Consider the following 25,629-nt stretch of genomic DNA (forward strand, 5'->3'; position numbering starts at 1 on the left):
GACACTCATGCACGGAACTGCTGGGGTCTCCGCTCCCTCTTTCTCCTGTACCCCCCCCGCTCTGAGTGACGGCCACCTCCTGCTTCTGGTGGGCGTCTCCCTCTACTCCTGCAATTGGCAAGGCCTGGGCCTCCTGCGCTCGCAATTCTTCCTCCTGCTCCTCCTCCTCAGCTCCAGCAGCAACCAAAAGAACAGCAAGATCAATTGGTTGCATCGCAAAAGCCATCTCATCACTCTGAAGGGGGGAGGGGGAGATGGAGAGGAACACATGTAGAGGTTAAGGAACACTACTTGCCCCTCGCACATCAAAAGTCACAGCCCCCCAATTCCCCCAGCCACATGCTCTCCACAATCACAGCCCCCCAATTCTCCCAGCCACATGCTCTCCACAATCACAGCACCTCCCCCAATTCCCCCAGCCACATGCTCTCCACAATCACAGCACCTCCCCCAATTCCCCCAGTCACATGCTCCTCACAATCACAGCTGCTTGCAAAGTTGAGAGGCAGTGCAATTTTTGCACATCCTTCAGCTGGAAGAGTGCTTAGTGCACTAGGACGCAGCAGCACCACAAGACTCGAGGTCAGTGCTGAGATCCGGCTCCGCACCGCAAGCCAGACATCGGAGACCCTGCTGAGCAACAACCCCCCGCCCCCCCCACACTCCCAGAGCCGCCACCAACCCGGGACAAAAAATGGCCGCAACAAAAGGACACCTGTGAGTAGCAGAGAGCCGTTGGATGTTATACACTTACCTCCTCACTAACCCTCACTGATGGAGCGCCCGAATCAGACTTTTATGGAGCATGTCTGTCTTGTGCCGATTCTGGATTGGCGAACGCGGTGGTAAAGGGGCAAGTGCTGGTAAAGTTGGGCGTGCAGCCCATTAATTCAATTTAACTGCATTGAAATGCATTTAAATGGCTGTCGCGCCCATTTCGAGCACGGTCCCGATCATGGCCATTTTCGGGCCTTGATAAAAGGGGAACCGGCGCAGAGGCGGGTGCAGATCATGCTACTTGCCTCACGTCCAACTTTACCAAGTTTTCGCGCCTGAAAACGGGCGCAACTTGATGGTAAAATTGGGCCCATAGAGTTGGGAGCTTTACTTTTGGAATGTTTAATTGTGTGCATAAATCTAATACTGAGTAAAGATTAACTTCTGGCCTCCTTCACTAACTGTCAATAAGACATTTGACAGTAAATAGATAAGTAAAGTAGTAATAAATAGACTTGGCCATTGAGGTATGAAATGTGAAAAACAGCCAAGTATCTTCCACTAAAACATAGTGTAGGGTTGTACCTGAAGCAAGGTTCCTGACCATAAATTATCATAGCTTTCACTGCTGACCACTGAACTTTCTGCTTAGTTTATTATCTGATATTTTCTGAACAACTACGGAATTGGAAAAAGATGACACGAAATATAGGGGACAATTATCCTGTCTGTTTCTTCCATGTAAAGTAGCTCATGCCCCTCGGAACAAAGCCAGAGATCCATAATACCCATTCTGATTAGGCCCAGAGGCAGAAAGCTCTTCCTCGCTACATTTGAATATTCAAATGACTCAGGAATAATATCATAATGCCTCCCTGCGTCTTTGTCTGTCCATTACGTCAGCGCAATGATCTCTTATCCTGCTCCTGCATTTCTAACTCTGATGTCCAGAAATGATCAATGCTTGCCCCCTCCTATTTCTCATCTATATGCAACCATTTGGTGACATTATCCAAAGGTAATTTTCACATATGTGCTGAAAACAGCCAGCTCTACCTCATTATCACCTCTCTAAACTCCTCGGGGGGAATTCTCTGACCTCCCAGCTGTGTGTTTCTTGGTGGTGGGAGATGACGTGATGTTTGCTGGCGGTGGGCTTCTCTGGTCTTGCTGCTGCCAATGGATTTCCCACTGATATCACCCATGCCATGGCAAAACCCATGGGAGGGCACTTCCAGCGGGACCAGAGAATCCCGCCAGTGTGAACACCCAGAGAATTCCCCCATTCAATTCAACTGATGCTAAATTATCAGACTGCTTATACAACATCCAGTACTGGATGAGAAGAAATTTCCTCCGGTTAAATATTGAGAAGACTGAAGCCATTGCTTTCGGTTACTGCTCCAAACTCATTCTCTAATTACTAACTTCATCCTGCTTCCCAGCAAAAGTCTGAAATTAAGCCAGTCTATTCACAACCATCGTGTCACATTTGGTAAAAGTAAAGGTAAGGTTTATTAGTGTCACAAGTAGGCTTATATTAACACTGCAATGAAGTTACAGTGATAGCAGTATAGGTCATCTATAAAGTGTGTTGCAGCAACTCACAAAGGCTCCTCTGACAACACCTTCCAAACCCAATACCTCTACCATCTAGACAGACAAGGGCAGCAGGTGCATGGGACATCACCACCTGCAAGTTTCACACCAAACCACACACCATTCTGACTTCAACTACACTGGTGTTGCTGGGTCGAATCCTGGAACTAACTCGCTTTCTGACGTCACTGCCCGTTTACCTACACCATATGGACTACAACGGTTCAAAGAAGGCAGTTCTCGACCACTTTCTCAAGGGCAATTAGGGATGGGCAATAAATGTTGGTCTAGCCAGTGATGCTCACATCCTGCGAAATAATCTTTAAATGTTGAATAAAATCTGGCTTGCTAGTTACAATAGTAGTTCATTGACATATCTCAAAGGGCTAGCATTATGTCATTATTAATGCTTGGCTGCTTTGTACAACCTATTATTACCTCAGTAAGGGATCCTAAGTTCACAAATATAATGACAGCTCAAACATTAGCTGTCTTTGATGTTGGGTTATGAATGCATGTCAGTTTCTATAAGGGATTAAGTACTTGCAGCAATTTAAATGTTTTAAATGGGCTCGCTTGAGTGTGAGATTTTTTTCCACAGTAAATATATATTTAGGTTTCTATTTTACTTCACATCAACATGACTCCTAAGGTTTGCTGGATAATGGGTGAGTTGGCATGGAGGATGTTAAGAAATAAAGTGGTAAGTTGGGATGGCATGAAATTGGCATGGAGCTATAAGGGGTCATGGGGTTAGCATGGGTTGGCATAAGTTCACATGGAAGCTATAAGGGACCACCATGAGGGTGGGTGGGGAGCATGGATTAGCTTGAGTTGGCATGGATGAGGCATGGAGAGTGCAGGGGGCTGGTGAGGGGCCGTGAGATGTCAGGACTAGAGTGCCTAATGTTAAATAAAACAACTTTGACAACGTCTCAAAAAAACCAAAACAAACCTTTTAACAGGTCTGTAGCTCGGCTGCCCGTGTGGCTGCCTCTGATTTGTGTCCAGGGACAGCGAGTCTGACTCCATCAGGCACCCACCGCCGGAGGCAAACACCTACCATTCTGGTGAGTTTCTCCTGAGATTGGGGTGGGAGTTCTCTTGACTCATGCTGCTTGACTCTGGCCATTGGATCTGAAACACTTCTAGATAATTTATTACCAGTCAAAAGATCAAATAAATCTTTTTTTTTATTGACACACATGCATTGGGAAATTGGACTGGATTCTGCCATGCACGTATTAGACTTACAAACTGACTATATTAACTTACAGAAACCCATCCAAATGGTAGTAGGACTTGTCCAAGCTCGCCTAGCCACAACAGAGTATCAAGTGAAATTATCTTATACTTGACAGTGTTATCAAAGATATGCGATACAAAGATGCATTAGATAACACTTCACTGTTCTGACAATATCCATGATAACATAATTTATATTATTACTAAGCTAAGCAATGAGAATTACCTAAAGTGCCAGTAAATATGTTATTCATTGATAAAATCCACATTTTCATAGACATAGTAGTAATTGAAATGTATCACAATGTCACATCAATAGCTGGGTTTTGCTCAATTACAGAGCACCATTCAGTATATAAAATTACAATGTGACATAGCAAAGTTACGTATGCATTCAACACATTGCTGGCGGGTTTCCAAGGTTCATGCTTTCTGTCAGTGTCTTGAGTACAATAAACGCAACAACCACACAATTTGTAATATGTTGACCATTGTAGTATTGGACATAAGAACTAGAGCAGGAGTCGGCAATTCAGCCCCTCAAGCCTGCTCCGCCATTCAATACAATCATGGCTGATCTAATCTCGGCTTATTTCCAACTTTCTGCCAACTGTCATAACCCTTCATTCCTCTACTATTTAAAAACCCATCCATCTCCTCCTTAAATTTGTTTATTATTCTGGCGTCCACTGTACTCTAGTGTAGAGAATTCACAGATTCATGATCCTTTGAGGGAAGTAATTCCTCCTCATTTCTGTTTTAAATCTGCCACCCCTTTGCCTAACACTACAATCTCTCATTCAAGAATGTCCAACAAGGGGAAACATCCACTTTATGTCTGCCCTGTCAATCTCCTTTAGTATCTTTTTTACATCAGTTAGATCTCCTCTCGTTCTTCGAAACTCCAGTGGGTATAGGCCTAACTGTTCAATCTGTCATCATAAGACAGGTCCTTCATCTCTGGAATCAACCTAGTGAACCTTCTCTGAACTGCCTCTAATGCATTTACATCCTTCCTCAAGTAAGGGGACCAAAACTGTGTGGGGTACTCCAGATGTAGTCTCATCAATGCCCTATACAGTTGCAACAGCACTTCTCTATTTTTATACTCCATTCCATTAGTAATAAATGTCAAAGTTCCACTCGCTTTCCTTATCACCTGCTGCACCTGCACACTAACTTTCTGCAATTCATGCACGAGGACCCTCAGATTCCTCTGTACCGAAGCATTTGGAAGTTTCTCTCCATTTAGATAACTCCACTGACTAAAATGGATAACCTCACACTTACTAACGTTAAATTCCATCTGCCAAATTTTGGCCCACTCATCTAACCTATCTAGATCCATTTGTAAATTTCTTATTTCCTCATTGAAACTTGCTTTCCCAACTTTTTAGTGTCAGCTGCAAATTTGGCTACAGTACATTCTATCCCTACATCCAAGTCATTAATATAGATTGTAAATAGCTGGGACCAGAGGACCGAACCCTGTGGCACCCAACTAGTTACAGCTCGCCGACCAGAAAAAGACCCATTTATCCCGACAATCTGCTTTCTGTTGATTAGCCTATCTTCTACCCAAGCTAGTATATTACCCGCAACCCTGTGAAATCTTACCTTGTGTATTAAGCTTTTGTGCAGCACCTTATCAAATGCCTTCTGGAAGTCCAGATACACTACATCTACAGAATCCCCATTATCCATGTTGCTTTTACATCTTCAAAGAACTAGCAAATTAGTCCAACACGATTTAGCCTTCATAAAAGCATGCTGGCTCTGATGGATTTGTATGCCTTTATCTGCAGTGTGCAGCTACAGCTTTCTCTTGGCTACTGTGTGACAGCAGCGCATATAATTTTAGGGTTGGAAGGCTATAATTAACAAAATATCTCAAGGATCAGTGTTTGAGCCTCAGCTATTTACAACTTACATCAATGACTTTGAGAGGACCGAGTATGATGTATCCAAGTTTGTTACCGGTACAAAGTTAGGTGGGAATGTAAGCTGTGAGATGGACATAAAGAGGCTGCAAAGGAATATGAAAATAAAGGTTTTGATATAGAACCTTTCATGATCTCAGGATATCTCAAAGCACATTACAGATAATGAAGTGTGTGATGTCCCACTTGCTGGGAAAAGCCTGTATTTTCTTTTGTGCAATGTCCCTTTGAGACCTAAGTGGGCTGGAGAGCATTCTGAAATAGGGTTATTTGGTTTCTATATTATGAAATCATTAGATTCTGAGAAATGACCATGTGATCTGAGGCTACCATGGGGCTAAGAATCAAATGTTAATTTTGAAATTTCCTACCAGCAAAGAATCAAAGGTTAATTTGAAAACTAATTGCAGTGGGATTGGCTTACTCTGTTTTCTGTCTGGCAATTCAGAACATGCTAGAATTCATGTAAAGAGGAAACAAACAATGTTCTCTCTGAATGGGACAGTTTTCTGGTTAGCTGTCTTCAAACAGATTCTGGTGTTGAATAAGTTCTCTGAGAATAGAGCAGAGGCTGTGTTACTGGGCATTTTATATAGTTGAACAGAGCACAGAGCAAAAAACAGGAAGGCCAAAGGGTTATATTTCAATAAGATCCTTTGCTATTGACTCAATGTTGCCAGAGCCCACCAGACCATTTAAAGGGTCTCTGTCTGGGAATTCTGTGCCATCAAGATTGTCATGACCTGAGTGAGAGATTGAGAATGTAGCTTGACAGCAGTAACCATGTCCGAGGACTTTGGTTGAATAAAGGCTGCTAGTAAAAGTGACATAAGGGTTGAAACAATTGGAATTTTACATTCACTTGAGAGGGTATAGAATCATAGAATCCCTATTGTGCAGAAGGAGGCCATTTGGCCCATTGAGTCTGCACCAATTCTCTGACTGAGCATTTTAGCCGGGTCCATCCCTGCCCTATCCCTGTAATCCCCCGCCCTATCCCCATAACCCCACTCATCATGGTTAATCCACCTGATTTACACATCTTTGGACAGTGGGAGGAAACCGGAGCACCAAGAGGAAACCCATGGGTAGGCAGGACCCAAATCTCATCCAAAAATTGACACCTCTAACAATGCAGCACTTGAGTGAAATTTTTGTGCTCAAATCCTGTAGTGACATCTGAACACAGCCTGCTGACTCAGAGGCAAGAGTACTACCAACTGAGCTACAGCTGATATCATTAAGTAGCAGGTTAATAGACTGGCCAAGTACATGACAGATTAAATTTAAAACTGGATTTAAAGAGTACCTTGATCTCCAGCTGTCTGGCTAAAAGGTTGATTGGCTGGCCCTGAGCAGTTTAATGCTAATGCACTAATTACTTTAAAATGAGACTTCTCCTCTCTCGGGAGTTGGTCACATCTTAGATGGTTGCTGGCCAATTGCATGCTGGCAGCTGTCTAGTCCCAACAGTGCCAGGTGGGAAAAGTGGCCACTGCTGGAACTACAGTCCCCACACCACCCACCCACCCCACCACCCAACCCCATCCCCTCACCCCAACAAAGAGAAATCCGTATTTAAGATTAGTGAAAGGTATTGTTGGGGGACAGGCTGGCAGCTCCAGATGAGAAAGGTGGGAATTGAGAGACTGGGGAGGGGAGGTAAAGGAGGGAAGAGTGATTTTGTGCGGCGGGGGAGGGGGGGGGGGGGAGGGGGGCTCTTTTGGGCATAGGAAACTCGCAAAAGTGGCTCCCCCCCCCCACTTGCCTGATACCAGCCTATGCAGGTAAAGTTGTGTGGTTTCTTAGATGGTGTGGGTTTTTTTACCCTGCAGTGGGTAAAATAGCAGTGGGGCAGGATGAGTTTCTTAAGAGGCCGTAAGGGCCTCAATAGGTCCAAGGGCAGATAGGTCACTTGACACCTCCACTGCCCCCTCTAAAATTTGATTAGGGAAGACAGGTAGGCTGTGGGTAGGCCATGCGCTGGATTTTACAAGTTTCCATGTCTTCAAGCCTGCTGGCTGGGGAGCATAAAATCCGGCTCATATTCTGGGATGTTTTCCACTTTGGAAGGAATAATGTAAAAGCAGATTAGTTTTTAAATGTTGAGAGTTGGCAAATATTGGTATTTAGGGACTTGGATGTCCTTGTACATGAATCACACAAAGTTAGCATGCAAGTAAGCAAATAATTAGGAATCAGAGTATGTCAGTCTTTTTAACAGAGAAAAAGAGTGAAGAAGTTTTGCTGCAATTGTAAGGGCCTTGGTGAGACCACACCCTGGAGTACAGTATAAAATTTGGCCTCTTTACTAAAGAGGATGCACCTGCCTTAGAGGCTCTGCAGCGTAGATTTCCTGGACTGATTCTTCAGGAATTGTCCTATAAGAAGAGATTGAGTAGACTGGCTCTATGTTGCCTGGAATTCAGAAGAGTGAAAGGTGACCTCATTGAAACATTTGAAAGTCTTAAAGCACTTGATAGGGTAAATGCAGCAAGGATGTTTCCCCTGCCTGGGGAGCTTATAATTAGAGGTTACAGTCTCAGAATAAAGCTTTGGCTAAAGACTGAAGTGAGGACAATATTTTTCACTTTGAGGTCTGTGCCTCTTTGAAGTGCTTCTTTGCCCCTTTGGATGCTCAGTCGCTAAATATGTTCTGGACAGGTTGATAAATTCTTAGATAGTAAAGAGAATTAAGGGAAAATAGGATAGTGCAGGAAAGTGGAATTGAGGTAGAAGATCAGATATTATTGTACTGAATGACAGAGTAGGCTTGAAGGGCTGAATGATCCACACCAACCAACTGAGTCAACCTCCCTTCCCCCCAGGAGTCCAAGTTGCTGTGGCAATATACACTACTGCATGTTCTAGGGAACATAGAGCCAGTCTACTCATTCTCTTCTCAGAGGACAATTCCTGAAGAAACAGTCCAGGAAATCTACACTGCAGTCCCTCTAAGGCTGGTACATCCTCTTTGGTAAGGAGGCCAAATTTTATACAATACTCCAGGGTGTGGTCTCACCAAGGCCCAACATACACCACTACATGCCCGGGGCTATGGAGAGTGATATTAAAGGCTCCAATTATTTCCATCACAAAGCAAAGTCTACCAGAGTGGAAATTTTAAAACTGAGGTTGACAGATTATTTTTAGTATTAAGAGATATGAAACCGAAGCATATAAATTAAATCACATATCAGCTACAAACAAATGGTAGAGCATGCACAGAGGGCTCAATGGTCTACTCTGTTCCTACCAGTAACTGCAAAAGGCAATTCAATGAAATATATGGCTGTGACTGGAGGAGAGTGAGAGGTATCAGGTGAGGGGAGGCAGGTGAGGGCTAGGACCACAGGTGATTCAGTGTGATACAGAGAGTGGAAGCATACCTTAGCAGGGCTACTCAGATCATTGAACTTTTTCATCATTACAGTTCAGATTGTGGTTGCAAAGGTTCTAGAATTGATCTACTTGTTCTTCCACTGAGACTGGGAACCAGTCTGGCAAACATTCTAGTTCCTGTTGGGAAGAACGCCTCCCCCTCCCTAATGACCAAGACATACTAAGTGAAGGACAGAAAATCTGGGGGTGTTTTCCAGCACCTCCTCTACCTACTAGTATAAAGCTTTTTAACCACTTTTAATCTTTGTAACGAAAATGATTTGATTTGATTTATTATTGTCACATTTATTAACATACAGTGAAAAGTATTGTTTCTTGCGTGCTATACAGACAGAGCATACCATTCATAGAGAAGGAAAGGAGAGAATGCAGAATGTAGTGTTACAGTCATAGCTAGGTGTAGAGAAAGATCAACTTAATGCAAGGTAAGTCCATTCAAAAGTCTGACGGCAGCAGGGAAGAAGCTGTTCTTGAATCGGTTGGTACGTGTCCTCAGATTTTTGTATCTTTTTCCCAATGGAAGAAGGTGGAACAGAGAATGTCTGGGGTGCGTGGGGTCCTTAATTATGCTGCTTTGCCGAGGCAGCAGGAAGTGTCGACAGAGTCAATGGATGGGAGGCTGGTTTGCGTGATGGATTGGGCTACATTCACAATCTTTTGTAGTTCCTTGTGGTCTTGGGCAGAGCAGGAGCCATGCCAAGCTGTGATACAAACAGAAAGAATGCTGTACCTCCCATTTGAGATGTGCAGGAATCAGGAAAGCTCAATTTCCTTCCCATTAAGGTAAGCTACTAAGGAAGAGCATTAGTTCATACTGGTAGCTTGCCAAAGTTCAATCGTATGAGACACAAACACCAATAAGCTTCTCACCCATGTGACCAGACATACAGAACAATCACTCTGGATCAACCCTGGAGTCACTAGATAGCAATCAGGATTAGGAGTCTTAATTTTGTTTCCCCCCTTTTAGCCCCTGGGGTGCTGACATTAAGTGTTAATGCCCAACCGCCACCTTGCTTTCGCTCAGATAAATTGACGCAGACAAGAAGATGATTTTGTTTAATATAGTTTTGATTATTTGAAGCTGGATATGTGTCAGCCAAGAAAAAATATTACTTATGGGTAGGAATGACATTCAATCTGAAAAATAAATAATATTTAGTTTAATCAGTTAAAGCGTAATGGGGCTTGGTGATGATATAATGCTGGTAAAATGTCATTCAAGCAATGAATGGGTTTTATGTATGTTTAGAAGAAAAACTCAATGTTCAGTTTAAATCACAAATGTTGGACAAGTAGATTATGTGAAACTGGTGCTAAAATTATTCAAAAGTTACAGTAAGGATATTACAGTGGAACTTTCATTATCCGTATTCCAATTATTCACTATAATTTTATAACATAGAACATAGAAAAAATACAGCACAAACAGGCCCTTCAGCCCACAAGTTGAGCCGGTCATGTCCCTACCTACCTAGGCTTATATATAGGCTTACCTATAACCCTCAATCCTATTAAGTTCCATGTACTCATCCAGAAGTCTCTTAAAAGACCCTATCGAGTTTGCCTCCACCACCACTGACGGCAGCCGATTCCACTCACCCACCACCCTCTGAGTGAAAAACTTACCCCTGACATCTCCTCTGTACCTACTCCCCAGCACCTTAAACCTGTGTCCTCTCGTATCAACCATTTCAGCCCTGGGAAAAAGCCTCCGAGAATCCACCCGATCTATACCTCTCATGCTATCTTTTTCATGCTATCCAGCTTTACACAAGACCATAGATCCATCCATAGATATTTACAGCACATCTGGAGTACTGTGAGCAGTTTTGGTCCCCTTATTTAAGGAAATATATTATTTCCTTGGAGGCAATTCAGAGAAGGTTCACTAGAATGATCTCTGGTGTGGAGGGATTGTCTTATGAGGAAAGGTTAAACAAATTGGAACTCTACTCATTGGAATTTAGATGAATGAGAGGTGATCTCAAATAAATATATAGAATTCTTAAGGGGCTTGACAGGCTAAATGCTGAGAGGGTGTTTCCCCTCATGGGAGAGTCTAGGACCAGAGGGTGTAGTCTCAGAGTAAAGGGGTGCCAATTTAAGACTGAGGTGAGATGGATCTTTTTCTCTCTGAGAATTGAGAGTCTTTGGAATGCCTTACCACAGAGAGAGCTGTGGGGACAGAGTCCTTGGGTATATATAAGGCTGGGATAGGTAGATTTTTGATCAGTAAGGGAATCAAGGGTTACGGGGAGTGGGCAAGAAAGTGAATGTGAGGAATGTTGGCTCAGCCATGATCCTATTGAATGGCAGAGCAGGCATGAGGGGCTGAATGGCCTACTCTTGTTCCTATTTCTTATTAGCTTTAGAAGAAGGGCATTCAATCCATCATATCTCTGCCAGCACTTTGCTGGAGCAATCCAAAACTGAACCAATATCTTTCTCTCTTGCCATAATCTTTCCTCTACTTCAAATATTTATCCAACTTTCCTTTAAATTTTGCATGGTCACTGCCTCAAATACTCTCTGGCGTGAATTTCTGTGCTCTCATGGTGTAACAGATTACTTTCTATATCTCATCGATTTAGTGACAATTTTCAGTTGATGACCTCATGTCAAGGTGCTGTTGACAATGTTACCAAATTACCCTTGTTCAGCAGCAACATGTTCATTGATGCTCAGTTTGGGTTCTGGACCCTTTATCAGAAGGTCAGAAATGAGGATGATGATTGAAGTATTTTGTACCATTCACAGCACCTCAAATGCTGAAGCCGTCGTTATCCACATACAGCAAGGCCTGGGCAACATTCAAGCTTGGGCATGATAGGTGGCAAGTGAAATTAGTGCCATCACCAACATGAGAGAATCCAGCTATCTCCCTTTGCCATTCATCAGGATTTCCATCTCTAAATCCCCCAACATCAACATGCTGGAGGCTATCATTGAGTAGAAAATTAACTGGACCAGTCATATAAATACTCTGGCTACCACAGCAAGCTAGAAACTGGGAATTCTGCGGTGAGTAACTCACCCCCTGACTCGCTAAATCCTGTTCATTATTTACAAGGCACAAGTTAGGAGTGTGATAGAATACTTTCCACTTACCTGGATGAGTGTAGCTCCAACAACACTCAGAGGTTTGACACTATCCAGGACTAAGCACTCTACGTGATTCTCATCCCATCCACCCTTTAAATTTTCACTTCCTCGATCACTGACACATTGTGGCAGCGGTGTTTACTGTCTACAAGATACTCTCCAGCAAATCACCCAGGCTCTTTGACATCATCTATTGTGGTAATATGACCCCTTTAAGGGGGCGATCCTTTGAGGACCATGTGATGGGTCGGACCCTATGGATAGGCCCCATGGTAGCCAAGCCAATCGGGAGCAAGGGCGCGTGTCCTGGGATGGGGAGGAACCTCAGTTGGAGCCAGGGAGGTGAAGAAAGTAGATGTGGATTGCAATTCTGTCAGACCCTTATTTTTATATATATATATTGTTGTTAATAAATCAATTATTGCTTGAAGCCACAACAAGCCACCTTCAAAATTACTACATCTTCTAAATCCACAACCTGTACCACCTAGAAGGGCAAGGGCAGCAGAAACATGGGAGCACCAGCCCCTGTACTCCCCTCCAAGCCTCGCAGCATCCTGGCTTGAAACTGTATCGCTGTTCTTTCACTGCTACTGGGTCTAAATCCTGGAACCTCTTTCCCAATAGCAATGTGTGTATCCTCAACATATTGACTGCAGTAGTTCAAGAAGGTTGGTCACCACCATCTTCTCAAGAGCAATTAGGAATGAGCAACAAACGCTGGATTTGCCAGGAACCGTTAAAAAGATTGCACCCAGAAAAATTTCTAAATTGAATTTACCATAAAAATAACAGTGAGGTTAACAGCATCACTGTTATTTATGTATTAGTTGGACAGCAACCTCAATTCAGTGCCAGTGTGCAGTTTAATGCAAAAATACAGAAGTAGTTGTCTGAGATGCGTCTCGTCCACAAGCTGTGTGAAAATGCCCTCTCATTCCCTACTCAAGTTCATGGAATGGCTAACGTTCCTGTCCTATTAATACTGACTTAGCTATTGATCAAAGTAAGGGCTTGGCCCTTTCAATCTAAGTACCCTTGTTAATAGCATATTAAATGTTAATTGCAGCCAAGCAATCATACTGGCACTAAAATTAATAATTGCAATCATAGAGCTTCATTCCTTCAGCTTTCATTTGCTATTGCAGACTTTAAAAAAAAATGTTGGTTTTAAAACCATTTTTGTTCAATCCTTTTTTGACCAATATTTCTTTCCCTCTCGCGGCACGGTAGCACAGTGGTTCGATTCCCGGCTCGGGTCACTGTCTGTGTGGAGTTTGCACATTCTCCTCGTGTCTGCGTGGGTTTCCTCTGGGTGCTCCGGTTTCCTCCCACAGTCCAAAGATGTGCGGGTTAGGTTGATTGGCCAGGTTAAAAATTGCCCCTTAGAGTCCTGGGATGCGTAGGTTAGAGGGATTAGTGGGTAAATATGTGGGGGTAGGGCCTGGGTGGGATTGTGGTCGGTGCAGACTCGATGGGCCGAATGGCCTCCTCCTGCACTGTAGGGTTTCTATGATTCTATGATTCATTATGCTTTGTTACATGAATTGGCATTGAATTTATTAAGCAGTGGTACTACGGCTGGCTCTGTTGTTAAGCAGGGAGGGACAAAGAGGACTAGAGCAATAGTTATAGGGAACTCTATAGTTAGGGGTACAGATAGGCGTTTCTGTTGGCGTGCAAGAGACTCCAGGATGGTATGTTGCCTCCCTGGTGCCAGGGTCCAGGATATCTCTGAACGGACAGAAAGCATTCTGAAGGGAGAGGGTGAACAGCCAGAGGTTGTGGTACATATTGGTACTAACGACATAGGCAGGAAGAGTGATGAGGTCCTGCAGCAGCAGTTTAGGGAGTTAGGTAGAAAGTTAAAAAGCAGGACTTCTAGGGTTGTAATCTCAGGATTACCCCCTGTGCCACGTGCTAGTGAGGTTAGGAATAGGCAGATAGTGCAGCTCAACACGTGGCTAAACAGCTGGTGTAGGAGGGAGGGTTTCAGATATCTGGACCATTGGGGTTTCTTCCGGGGCAGGTGGGACCTGTACAAGAAGGATGGGTTGCATCTAAACTGGAGGGGCACAAATATTCTGGCCGGGAGGTTTGCTAGTGTCACACGGGAGGATTTAAACTAGTTTGGCAGGGGAGTGGGACCCAAAGCAAAGGTGAATTAGCTGAAGGGGAACCAGAGAGTAGGGCCAGTAAGACTCAGAGAAATAGCAGGCAGTGTGGGATTGCAAATCAGAGAGGGTCTGGTGGACTGAAGTGCATTTGTTTCAATGCGAGAAGTGTAACAGGTAAGGCAGATGAACTTAGAGCTTGGATTAGTACTAGAAACTATGATGTAGTTGCCATTACAGAGACTTGGTTAAGGGAAGGACAGGATTGGCAGCTTAACATTTCAGGATATAGATGTTTCAGGCGTGATAGAGGGGGATGTAAAAGGGGTGGGGGAGTTGCACTACTGGTTAAGGAGAATATCACAGCTGTACTCCGGGAGGACACCTCGGAGGGCTCGTACAGCGAGGCAATATGGGTAGAGCTCAGGAATAGGAAAGGTGTGGTCACAATGTTGGGGGTTTACTATAGACCACCCAACTGCCAGCAGGAGATTGAGGAACAGATGTGTAGGCAGATTTTGGCAAGGTGTAAAAGTAACAGGGTTATTGTGGTGGGAGATTTTAATTTCCCCTATATTGACTGGGACTCATTTAGTGCTAGGGGCGTGGATGGGGCAGAGTTTATAAGGAGCATCCAGGAGGGCTTCCTGAAACAGTATGTAGATAGTCCAACTAGGGAAGGAGCCATACTGGACCTGGTACTGGGGAATGAGCCCAGCCAGGTGGTCGATGTTTCAGTAGGGGAGCAGTTCTGGAACAGTGACCGCAATTCAGTAAGCTTTAAGGTACTGATGGATAATGATGAGTGTAGTCCTCAAGTTAAGGTGCTAAATTGGGGGAAGGCTAATTACAACAATATTAGGCAGGAACTGAAGAATGTAGATTGGGGGCAGATGTTTGGGGGCAAATCAACATCTGGCATGTGGGAGGCTTTCAAGTGTAAGTTGATAGGGATCCAGGACCAGCACATTCCTGTAAGGATGAAGGATAAGTATGGCAAGTTTTGGGAACCTTGGATAACGAGAGATATTGTGAGCCTAGTCAAAGAGAAAAACGAAGCATTTGTCAAAGCTAGGAGGCTGGGAACACACGGAGCAAGTGTAGAATACAAGGAAAGTAGAAAGAAACTTAAGCAAGGAGTAAGAAGAGCTAAAAGGGGTCATGAAAAAGCATTGGCCAGCAGGATTAAGGAAAATCCCAAGGCTTTTTACACATATATAAAGAGCAAGAGGATAGCCAGGGAAAGGGTTGGCCCACTCAAGGACAAGGGAGGGAATCTACGTGTGGAGCCAGAGGAAATGGGCGAGGTATTAAATGAGTACTTTGCGTCAGTATTCACCAAAGAGAAGGACTTGGTGGATGATGAGTCTGGGAAAGGATGTGTAGATAGTTTGAGTCATGTTGAGATCAAAAAGGAGGAGGTATTGGGGTTCTTGAGAAACATCAAGGTAGACAATTCTCCAGGGCCTGATGGGATATACCCCAGAATACTGAGAGAGGCAAGAGAGGAAATTGCTGGGGCCTTGAGAGAAATCTTTGTATCCTCACTGGCTACAGGGGAGGTCCCAGAGGATTGGAGAATAGCCAATGTTGTCCCTTTGTTTAAGAAGGGTAGCAAGAATAATCCAGGTGATTACAGGCCGGTGAGCCATACATCAGTGGTAGGGAAATTATTAGAGAGGATTCTTCGAGACAGGATTTATTCCCACTTGGAAATAAGTGGACGTATTAGTGAGAGGCAACATAGTTTTGTGAAGGGGAGGTCGTGTCTCACGAACTTGATCGAATTTTTCAAGGAAGTGACGAAGATGATTGATGAGGGTAGGGCAGTGGATGTTGTCTACATGGACTTCAGTAAGGCTTTTGACAAGGTCCCTCATGGCAGACTGGTGCAGAAGGTGAAGTCGCATGGGATCAGAGATGAGCTGGCAAGGTGGATACAAAACTGGCTAGGTCAAAGAAGACAGAGGGTGCGTTTCTGAATGGAGGGCTGTGACAAGTGGTGTTCCTCAGGGATCAGTGCTGGGACCTTTGCTGTTTGTAATATATGTAAATGATTTGGAGGAAAATGTAACTGGATTGATTAGTACGTTTGCGAACGACACAAAGGTTGGTGGATTTGCAGATAGCGATGAGGACCATCAGAGGATACAGCAGGATATAGATCAGTTGGAGACTTGGGCGGAGAGATGGCAGATGGAGTTTAATCTGGACAAATGCGAGGTAATGCATTTTGGAAGGTCTAATACAGATAGGAAATATGCAGAAAATGGCTGAACCCTTAGGAGTATTGATAGGCAAAGGGATCTGGGTGTACAGGTACACAGGTCACTGAAAGTGGCAATGCAGGTGGAGAAAGTAGTCAAGAAGGCATACGGCATGCTTGCCTTCATTGGCCGGGGTGTTGAGTTTAAAAATTAGCAAGTCATGTTGATGCTTTATAGAACCTTAGTGAGGCCGCACTTGGAATATAGTGTTCAATTCTGGTCGCCACACTACCAGAAGGATGTGGAGGCTTTGGAGAGGGTACAGAAAAGATTTACCAGGATGTTGCCTGGTATGGAGGGCATTAGCTATGAGGAGAGGTTGGAGAAACTTGGTTTGTTCTCACTGGAGCGACGGAGGTTGAGGGGAGACCTGATAGAAGTCTACAAGATTATGAGAAGCATGGACAGAGTGGATAGTCAGAAGCTTTTTCCCAGGGTGGAAGAGTCAATTACTGGGGGGGACATAGGTTTAAGGTGCGAGGGGCAAGTTTTAAAAGAGATATATGAGACAGATTTTTTACACAGAGAGTGGTGGGTGCCTGGAACCCGTTGCCGGGGGAGGTAGTGGAAGCGGGTACAGTAGTGACTTTTAAGGGGCGTCTTGACAAGTACATGAATGAGATGGGAATAGAGTGATGTGGTCCCCGGAAGCGTAGGGGTTTTTAGTTAAGTCGGGCAGCATGGTGGGTGCAGGCTTGGAGGGCCGAAGGGCCTGTTCCTGTGCTGTAATTTTCTTTGTTCTATTGATCTTTATTATTCAACTTTGCAGTTCCTGATTCAGCCTCCATGGGCCAGATTTTCACCATGGAGGCAGGAAGCTCAAGTCAGAAAACCTCCCAACACCACAGACCTGTCCCCATGGAAGCAACCCTGTATTTACATTATCGAGTCAGGCCTGTTGCCTCTGAGGTCAGGTTGGAGGCAGCAACAAAGATGGGCAAGTGTCAAAATGAGCTGTTTAGAAGACTTTGGCTCAGCTTTATAAAAGGTTGTAAGGTCCTCTAGCTCCAGACCCAGCTCCCATCCCTCCTCATACCCCCATGCCACCTCCATGCCTCCACATACCCCCATGCCACCTCATATCTCCATGCCACTTCCTCGGCCCCTCATATCCCTATGTTTCCTCCGTGGCTACTCACTCAGTATCTACGATGGGCAGACCTCAGGAGCCATGTGGTGATGAAAAAAAATTAAATTAACAATCTAAGAGAGTACTCATTCCTACACACTTGATACTAAAAGAAAAACTAATTTGTGTAACCTATTCAAAGATTTTAATTCCCTTCAGTAGTAAATCTATTATAAAAACTGTAATAATTCTTTTTCACCAGTTAAAGGAAAAACAACAACACGTTTATTTACAGGTTAAAACTATACAGAGGTGTACCAGTCTCATGACTGCAATCAGCTCCTGAGAAGGTTCTGGAACAGAAAACCGAGCTCACAAGGCTGATCCCCCCACCCTGCTCCCCGATTGGTTCCTCATGTGATCTTTACTCTGCCGATTGATCCTTAAAGGGACAATAATCACAAAAACCAATAGCTATTCACTAACCACATCAAAGACAGCTAATCCTTTAATATTCCCTCAACACTGTCAATCAAAGGGTGGGATCTTGAACCCACTCCCTCAGTCTGCGGAAATGGCAGAACACCAAGCCCCAAGAATGTAGAAGAATCTTTCAATTCAAGCCTCAGCAGTACACAGCTTGCACTGTGGAGAACCCGCAGACAAGATAGGATGCTAATAGCTGACACCAATCCCATGCTCAATATCATGTGTCGCACCATTTTTGAGGTGCCCTGACAGGATGCAGACATCGTTGCCATGCATTCTTTCTGATGCACCCCATGATGAACCCAATCAGTTTCATTCCCCTGTGGCTATTCCTGTAGCCCTGCAAATTTATTTCCTTCAAGTGCCCAACCAGTTTCCTCTTGAAATCATAGATTCCAGCACTCTCGTGAGCAGCAAGTTCCAGGACGTTACCATTCACTGCATAAAAGGTTTTTCCTCACATCCCTCCTATATCAGAAAACACGGAAGGGAGCAACGAGAATCTTCTATGCTTTGGAGTCAGCTTCTGATGTGAAATGCAGATGAAGTCACATTACCATCTTACAACTGATAAAACAGTTTGAGCAATTTGCAGTGAAATTGGGAAATCTGATTGAAAGAGACATGGAGGTGGAGACAGGAAAAACAAGGCAAAAAAGATCAAATACAAATGATTCAGGAGACGCATTCAAAATAAAATAGCTTTCGGGTGGACATTTGTTACAAACATTTTGGTGCGCAGTGACACCTTTGTGGTCAGCATTTGAATCCATTTCAGATACAGGTTGTGAGGAGTAACTCTTTAGTCTCAGCTTGTTTCCTCAAGTATCTTGAACATCAGAGAAGATGTTTAAGGTCTCAATTAGGGGGTATTTTGCGAGCTTGCCAGCATTTTGTCCCTAGCGGAGTGCCCTCACAGTCTAATCAAATCACCCAGAAAGGTTTCCTTCTGCTCAATTTAGATCTATGCCTGCAAGGCTGACTCTCTGAGGCACCCTTACAGTCCTCAACCTCCTGAGCAGTGTCCACCTCTCCTGATGGGGCTGCCGAGGCTTCAGAGCTGCTTAACAGGTCAGCGAGTATGGACGTGGTCAATTTGGAAGCTATCTCCCAGAAGATTGCTGTGGCAGACTTTCTGCTGACAAGTGTAGGCTTGGAATCCCATTTGTTTCTGACATTGGCGTCACAAAGCTAGGGGCAAAATCTTGCTCCTTTTTTTATTCATTCATGGGGCATGGGTGCCGCTGGTTGGCCAGCATTTATTGCCCATCCCTAGTTGCCCGAGGGCAGTTGAGAGGCACATTGCTGTGGCTCTGGAATCACATGTAGGCCAGACCAGGTAAGGATGACAGATTTCCTTCCCAAAAAGACATTAGTGAACCAGATGGGTTTTTCTAGCAATCGACAATGGTTTTGTGGTCATCAGCAGATTCCTAATTCCAGATTTTTTATTGAATTCAAATTCCACCATCTGCCATGGTGGGATTCGAACCTGGGTCCGTAGAGCGTTAACTGAGCTTCTGGATTAATAGTCTAGCGATAATACCACGAGGTCATCACCTCTACCTGTTGTATGTTGTACACTCCTCTTCGTTCCTGTGCTAAGGGTTTTGCTGGTCCCATACGTACAAAACCAACATTTATGTAATGTTAGGATAGAAGGTATGCACCAATATTCAAGCTTTGTTAATTATCTACCAGTCTTCAAATTTCTACTGCAGGGCCTTTCCATTATGGCAAATGGCTGAGGCCTCTCTGTATTTTAATTTCCACAGAAGTATGTTCCACTGGAGAAATACTGAATGTGTTATAACACAGCTGTCGAAAATAGTTGATAATTTGAATTATTAGATAATTTCAATGAAATTACTGACCTCTTAACTGAGCTTACAACCCATTTAAAGTAAGTGGGTTATCATGTCCCTAAAATAGCAGACAATTAAGCTAATAATGTATTGGTATCAAGCAGCATAATATGTAGGTTACAATGTTTGATGGATGTCTGTCTAGTTCCTCAATGTTACATGCATGTGTTTTATACTAACTAATATGTAAATTATGTAATAATTGAAAAACTTGTGAAGGAACAAATAAAAACTATTCAGCCAAAGTTCACACTTCTGGCTGCAATCAATTGGTGCATGTTGAAAAGTTAATGTGGACATGGATAAGCACCGGACAGGACTCAGCTGTAATGTCATCTGTGGTTGAATAGATTAATCATGGACTTTGCACACTGAAAAAGATTACTTGAAGGAGGGACTGGAAGGCTCTTAGTACTTGTGGAACTGTAACTCAACAAGAATCAGCATATGGGATGGCACAGTGATTAGCACTGCTGCTTCACAGCATCAGGGACCTGGGTTCAAATCTGGCCTCGGGCCACTGTCTGTGTGGAGTTTGCACATTCTCCCCATGTCTGCGTTGGTTTCCTCCGGGTGCTCCGGTTTCCTCCCACAGTCCAAAGATGTGTGGGTTTGGTTGATTGGCCATGCTAAATTAACCCTAGTGTCAGGGGGAGTAGTAGGGTAAATATGTGGGGTTACGATTTTAGAACTTGGGTGGGATTGGGATCGGTGCAGACTCGATGGGCCAAATGGCTCCCTTCTGCACTGAAGGGATTCTGTTCTATGACTATTGAGGAAACAGAGAAAGGGTCTTGCTTTGTCATCATTGTTGCTCTTATTTCTTTACTCTTTTGCCTTTTTAGATTGTGGAAACCAGCATGCACCAACCCGCCAGATGTGCTGCCTGCCTTGAGAAGGTCAGTAAGCTGGCAGAACACAACTTCCTCCGCATCAAGAAGATACAATTGGAAGAAGCTTCTCTCCAAGAAAAAATAGAGGAACACATTTACACCAAGGTATGCAGCTTTATTTTCACCTGAGTCTTTGGCGCTGTGTCGGATGGGAGAATTGCACTCCAGTCCCTTCATCTGTAGAATTCAATATCTTTTTACCCTTTTCTACAGGATTCCTCATCTTTCTACCACCCATCTGTTTATGTGGGGCCACCCTTGTGATGTCCATGCCTGTGAGGATGGCAAGCAGTGCTCCTCTGCCTGTGCAAACCCTCCCTGTCACATTGTGTACCCTATTCTCCTGTAAGGACAAACAAGTGAGAAAAATAAGGCATTGCAGGCTGCCCTCACAGAGTCCCTACAGTGCAGAAGGCCATTCAGCCCATCAAACTTGCACTGACAACAACCCCACCCTATCCCTGTAACCCCCCCCTGACACTAAGGGGCAATTTAGCATGGCCAATCCACCTAACCTGCACATCTTTGGACTGTGGGAGGAAACTGGAGCACCCGGGGGAAACCCACGCAGACACGGGGAGAACATACAAACTCCACACAGACACCCGGGGTCAGAATTGAACCTGGGTCCCTGGCGCTGTGAGACAGCAGTGCTAACCACTGTGCCACCATGCTGTCTTATTCTAGTCGCTCATTTAAATAAGAAGCTGCATCTATCAGTGCTGCCAGGTCCTCAAAAGCGTCAGATCTTTAAGCCTTGCCAACAGGTCAATAATTATTCTGGGCTCGCATTTCTCCTAGGTTCATGAACATCATGTGGCCTCCGGCTGTTGAGTGTCTGTTGAGGGTTGTAGACATGGAAGCCTGTCATGGGGATGTCACATTGGAATCATCTTGTCAGAACAAAGAAAATCATTAACCTTTTTTGGCACTGCATCCAAGTCTTCTGGGCAACACTGCATCTCTTTCAATTCTACCCAAAGAGATTCTGTCCTTGACCCCTCCAGGGCATCCTCCCTCTCGGGACCGTAATATTCCCCCTAAACAATAGAGCCACCACCGGCCTTTCTTCCTTTCCCTATCTTTCCTGAACACTATGTAGCCAGGAATGTCTCAAACCCAATCCTGCCACTTTTGGAGCCAGGCTCTGTAATTGCCATGATTTTGTATTCCCATATAACTATTATTTCTGCAGATCACCAACCTTACTTACCATGCTCCTTGCATCTACACTCATTAAACCTCTCGTGGATTTTCATGTATTATCTCTTTGCTTGATCCCATCTAATAATAAACCATTTCTTCCTCTAGTACTATCTGTCCTGTTCTTTTGGGCACCTTGTTTCTCCTTTCTATTACTGCATCTTGTTGACCATCTCCCTGCAAAATTAAAAGTTAAAGTAAAAGTTTATTTATTAGTCACAAGTAGGCTTACATTAACATTGCAATGAAGTTACTGTGAAAATCCCCTAGTCGCCACATTCCGGCACCTGTTCAGGTACACTGAGGGAGAATTTAGCACAGCCAATCCACCTAACCTGCACATCTTTGGACTGTGGGAAGAAACCGGAGCACCCGGAGGAAACCCACGCAGACAAGGGGAGAATGTGCAAACTCCACACAGACAGCGACCCAAGCCGGGAATCGAACCTGGGTCCCTAGTGCTGTGAAGCAGCAGTGCTAACCACTGATAAGTTTAAAACTTCCCCAACAATATTAGTATAACTCTCCCTTTGAGGAGGTGCAACCCTTCAGACCCATACAGATCTCATTTTCACCAGAACTGGTGCAAGTTTCTCAGGAAACTAAATTCCATCTTCCTGCACCATCTCTCCAACCACACATTCAACTGACCTGTCCTTCTATTTCTGTACTCACTGGCATGTAGCATCGCAAGCAATTGGGAGATAATTACCTTTGAGGTCTTGCTTATTAATCTGCCTAAAATTAGAATGGCTTGCTATTCACTACGGTAAAGTTAGAAGTGAATTTTAAGATCATCAAGATATAAATAAATATTTTCTGGCATGGTGGCACTGGGGTTAGCACTGCTGTCTCACAGTGCCAGGGACCCGGGTTCAATTCCAGCCTTGAGTCACTGTCTGTGTGAGTTTGCATGTTCCCGCCGTGTCTACATGGGTTTCCTCCGGGCGCCCTGGTTTCCTCCCACAATCCAAAGATGCGCAGGTTAGGTAGGTTGGCCATGCTAAATTGCTCCTTAGTGTGTAGATTAGGGGGTTATCGGTGCAAAATGCGTGGGGTTACAGGGATAGGGTTTGGCTTGGACTCACTTAAGATGCAGGCGCAAACTTCTGAATGGCCAACTTCTGCACTGTAGGGATTCTATTCTATTCTCTTTCCAGGACCATGTATCAAGAAAAAGTGAATTACCCCACCCCTACACTTGTAATGGACAGCTTGTGATATTCTGACAAGAAGGAAAATATCACTTTGATAATTTATAAAATTGTGTTTTCTCAGCTGAGTTAAAGGAACGCATTACTTTGCCAGTTTTCCTGACATTTGAACTAGCCCTTCAACCTCCACAGCCTCACTCCTGTGACTTCAGACAAGGCACAAGTGCTTTGTTTTATGGAAGAGGAATTGGAAGACCATGTTGCTGAGGCACCACCAGTAGCCCCACAGCAGAGCTGCTCGTGCCTCCGGTTGTCTAACAGTCTTGCTATGCAATGGGAGGCCATCACTGACTGAATACGCATGCAGCAATCCAAATTGCATCCCAATTCACCACAAGTCGGTAGATGTAAAGGTTAAAAATCACCCTGAGATTCTTGCTTATTGTCTGATTCAAGCCTGCCACTTGAGACATCATTACATTGGCTGATCAACTCTGCACAGCTGCTGGAGCAGATCGTACATTCATTATTTGCCAGAACTGAATATTTCAACCACTGCCTCATTGTAAAACAACAGCACTATGGAGACTGCAATTTTGAAGAGTGGCAAGATTTGGAATGATCCAAGTAGTCAGATTACACCCACATAGTCAAACTGACAGCAGAGTCAGACAGGACTCATAAGCTGAATATGGCCCATAGGCTGTAGTTTGGATAGCACAGTCTTGTTACTCCTTCAGTCTTGTCATCGGGGGAGCTGCTAGTTTTGATTCAACAGTGTGAACCTTAATATATTTTGAAATTATATTGCTTTTGTAACATTTGAAAGGAAAACTTGGTTTCTAATTTCTTTTCATACACAAGTAGAAATTGCTGGGTAAAGAAAGTAGGTTAATCAGCATGTGTGAAAAGCAATTGGATTGCCCCCAAATCCAGCCAGAAACCTAGCGCACCACACTCGCCCGGTGCAGACAGTAACAAGATCACACCAAATGGGTCCACTGGCCTCAGTTGTTTACTATCTGTGCCTTGCGATTCCAGAGGCAAAACATTAATCCTCGGAGGAATGAATCTGGCCCAAGCTCAAAGCAGCTCCTGGGAATGGGGGAGCAAGTCTCAGCAGGCAGTGAAGCATGAATCTCATGTGAAGCCAGGAGGAGCACTGCTGCTTTCCCAGTTCCACAGTGAGTTAAAACTCATCTTTCCAGTTGCCTCCATTAAAGATAGCTGGTTTGGCTGCTCAGAGGACTGACAGGAGCTTGTCCAAAGATGTGCGGGTTAGGTTGATTGGCCATGCTAAAAATTGCCCTTAGTGTCCTGAGATGTGTAGGTTAGAGGGATTAGTGAGTAAATATGTAGGGATATGGGGGTAGGGCCTGGGTGGGATTGTGGTCAGTGCAGACTCGATGGGCCGAATGGCCTCTTTCTGTACTGTAGGATTTCTATGATTTCTATTTCTATGATCATTTTATGCAGCCCCATACTGCAGCCAGTCACAAACTAATCTGAAAGGGGGCCTGACACAAACATTAGACTCCCTCTGCCCCATCACCCAATGCCCCCCCAACCCCCATGTGTACAGAGCCAAACAACTGTTTCAGACGAGAGCTTGGATTCTACCTTTATCAATATGGCAAGATGGGTAGGCGTGATGCATGTTCCACTGCAGAATATGTGCATGCTTGGGTATGTACCTTTTATCAGACTGGAGGTTGAAGGATGAATTGGGTCCTTATTGAGTTTGGAAAATCTACCTTTCCAACTTTCCTAGAATGTGTTTCTCTCAACTGTTGGTTCAGATTAGCTGTACACACCTGAAATGTCACAGTATGTTTTTTCTTTTTAAATAGATTGGCGGACCTGTTTTTATTTCAGATATTCAGCATTTGTAATTTTTCCTTAATTCTACTCTCTTTTTTATAGGATGCATTGACACAGATTGGAGAAATACATAGTGGCCTTCCAAAATACTCAGATACTGCTTCTCTGGTGTGGAAGAGATTACTCGATGGAAATGCTGTAAATTAATTCCGTAAAGCTTGAATCTTTCACAGCAGTTTTGGAAACGGCCTCACAAACAATAATAAATGCTCAGATTGATCACTAATACTTACTGAAATGCTTATTTTCCCAGACTGAGAACAGTTTAATATCTGCCTCACTGATGCGCGACAATCGAGCACGAGACACAAGGCTTCAGTAATTGAAGGCTTTTATTGACAAACAATGGAACTATTTAAACACGAGTACACCATTCCAGACTGGAGGGGTCCCGCCTGAGCAGAGGGTCTTATACCTCTCCCCAGGAGGCGGGGCCCGACCGGGATGTGCCACAACAGCATCCACCACAGGTGTATTAATCCCACAGTGTAAACACCCTAGCCCAACAACAACATTATAACAACCCCACAGTGTCAACACCCTAACCCAACAGCAACATTAGAATAACCCCACAGTGGTAACCAACGATGGTTCACCACATTCACCCCTCCTTTGAAAACAAAGGCCGGCGGGGTGCGAAAACAGACTACATATATACAAAAAAATCTACAAGTCCAGACGGTCTG

At 44.2% G+C, this 25,629-nt stretch overlaps 1 protein-coding gene across 2 annotated transcripts in view; it reads left to right on the forward strand.

Annotated features, from left to right (window-relative positions):
- The window catches only part of LOC144492350 (uncharacterized), a 69,207-nt gene extending 44,040 nt beyond the window's left edge, over nt 1-25,167 (forward strand). For both annotated transcript variants that reach the window (XM_078210346.1, XM_078210347.1), the window contains exons 5-6: nt 20,658-20,810; nt 24,986-25,167. In XM_078210346.1, coding sequence (XP_078066472.1) covers nt 20,658-20,810; nt 24,986-25,090 — 258 coding nt within the window. In that variant the 3' untranslated portion in view covers nt 25,091-25,167. The remainder of the gene's footprint in view (nt 1-20,657; nt 20,811-24,985) is intronic.
- Nucleotides 25,168-25,629: the final 462 nt, after the last annotated feature.

Source organism: Mustelus asterias, chromosome 4 (genome assembly GCF_964213995.1).
Source record: "Mustelus asterias chromosome 4, sMusAst1.hap1.1, whole genome shotgun sequence".
In the NCBI taxonomy this organism is placed as follows: Eukaryota; Metazoa; Chordata; class Chondrichthyes; order Carcharhiniformes; family Triakidae; genus Mustelus; species Mustelus asterias.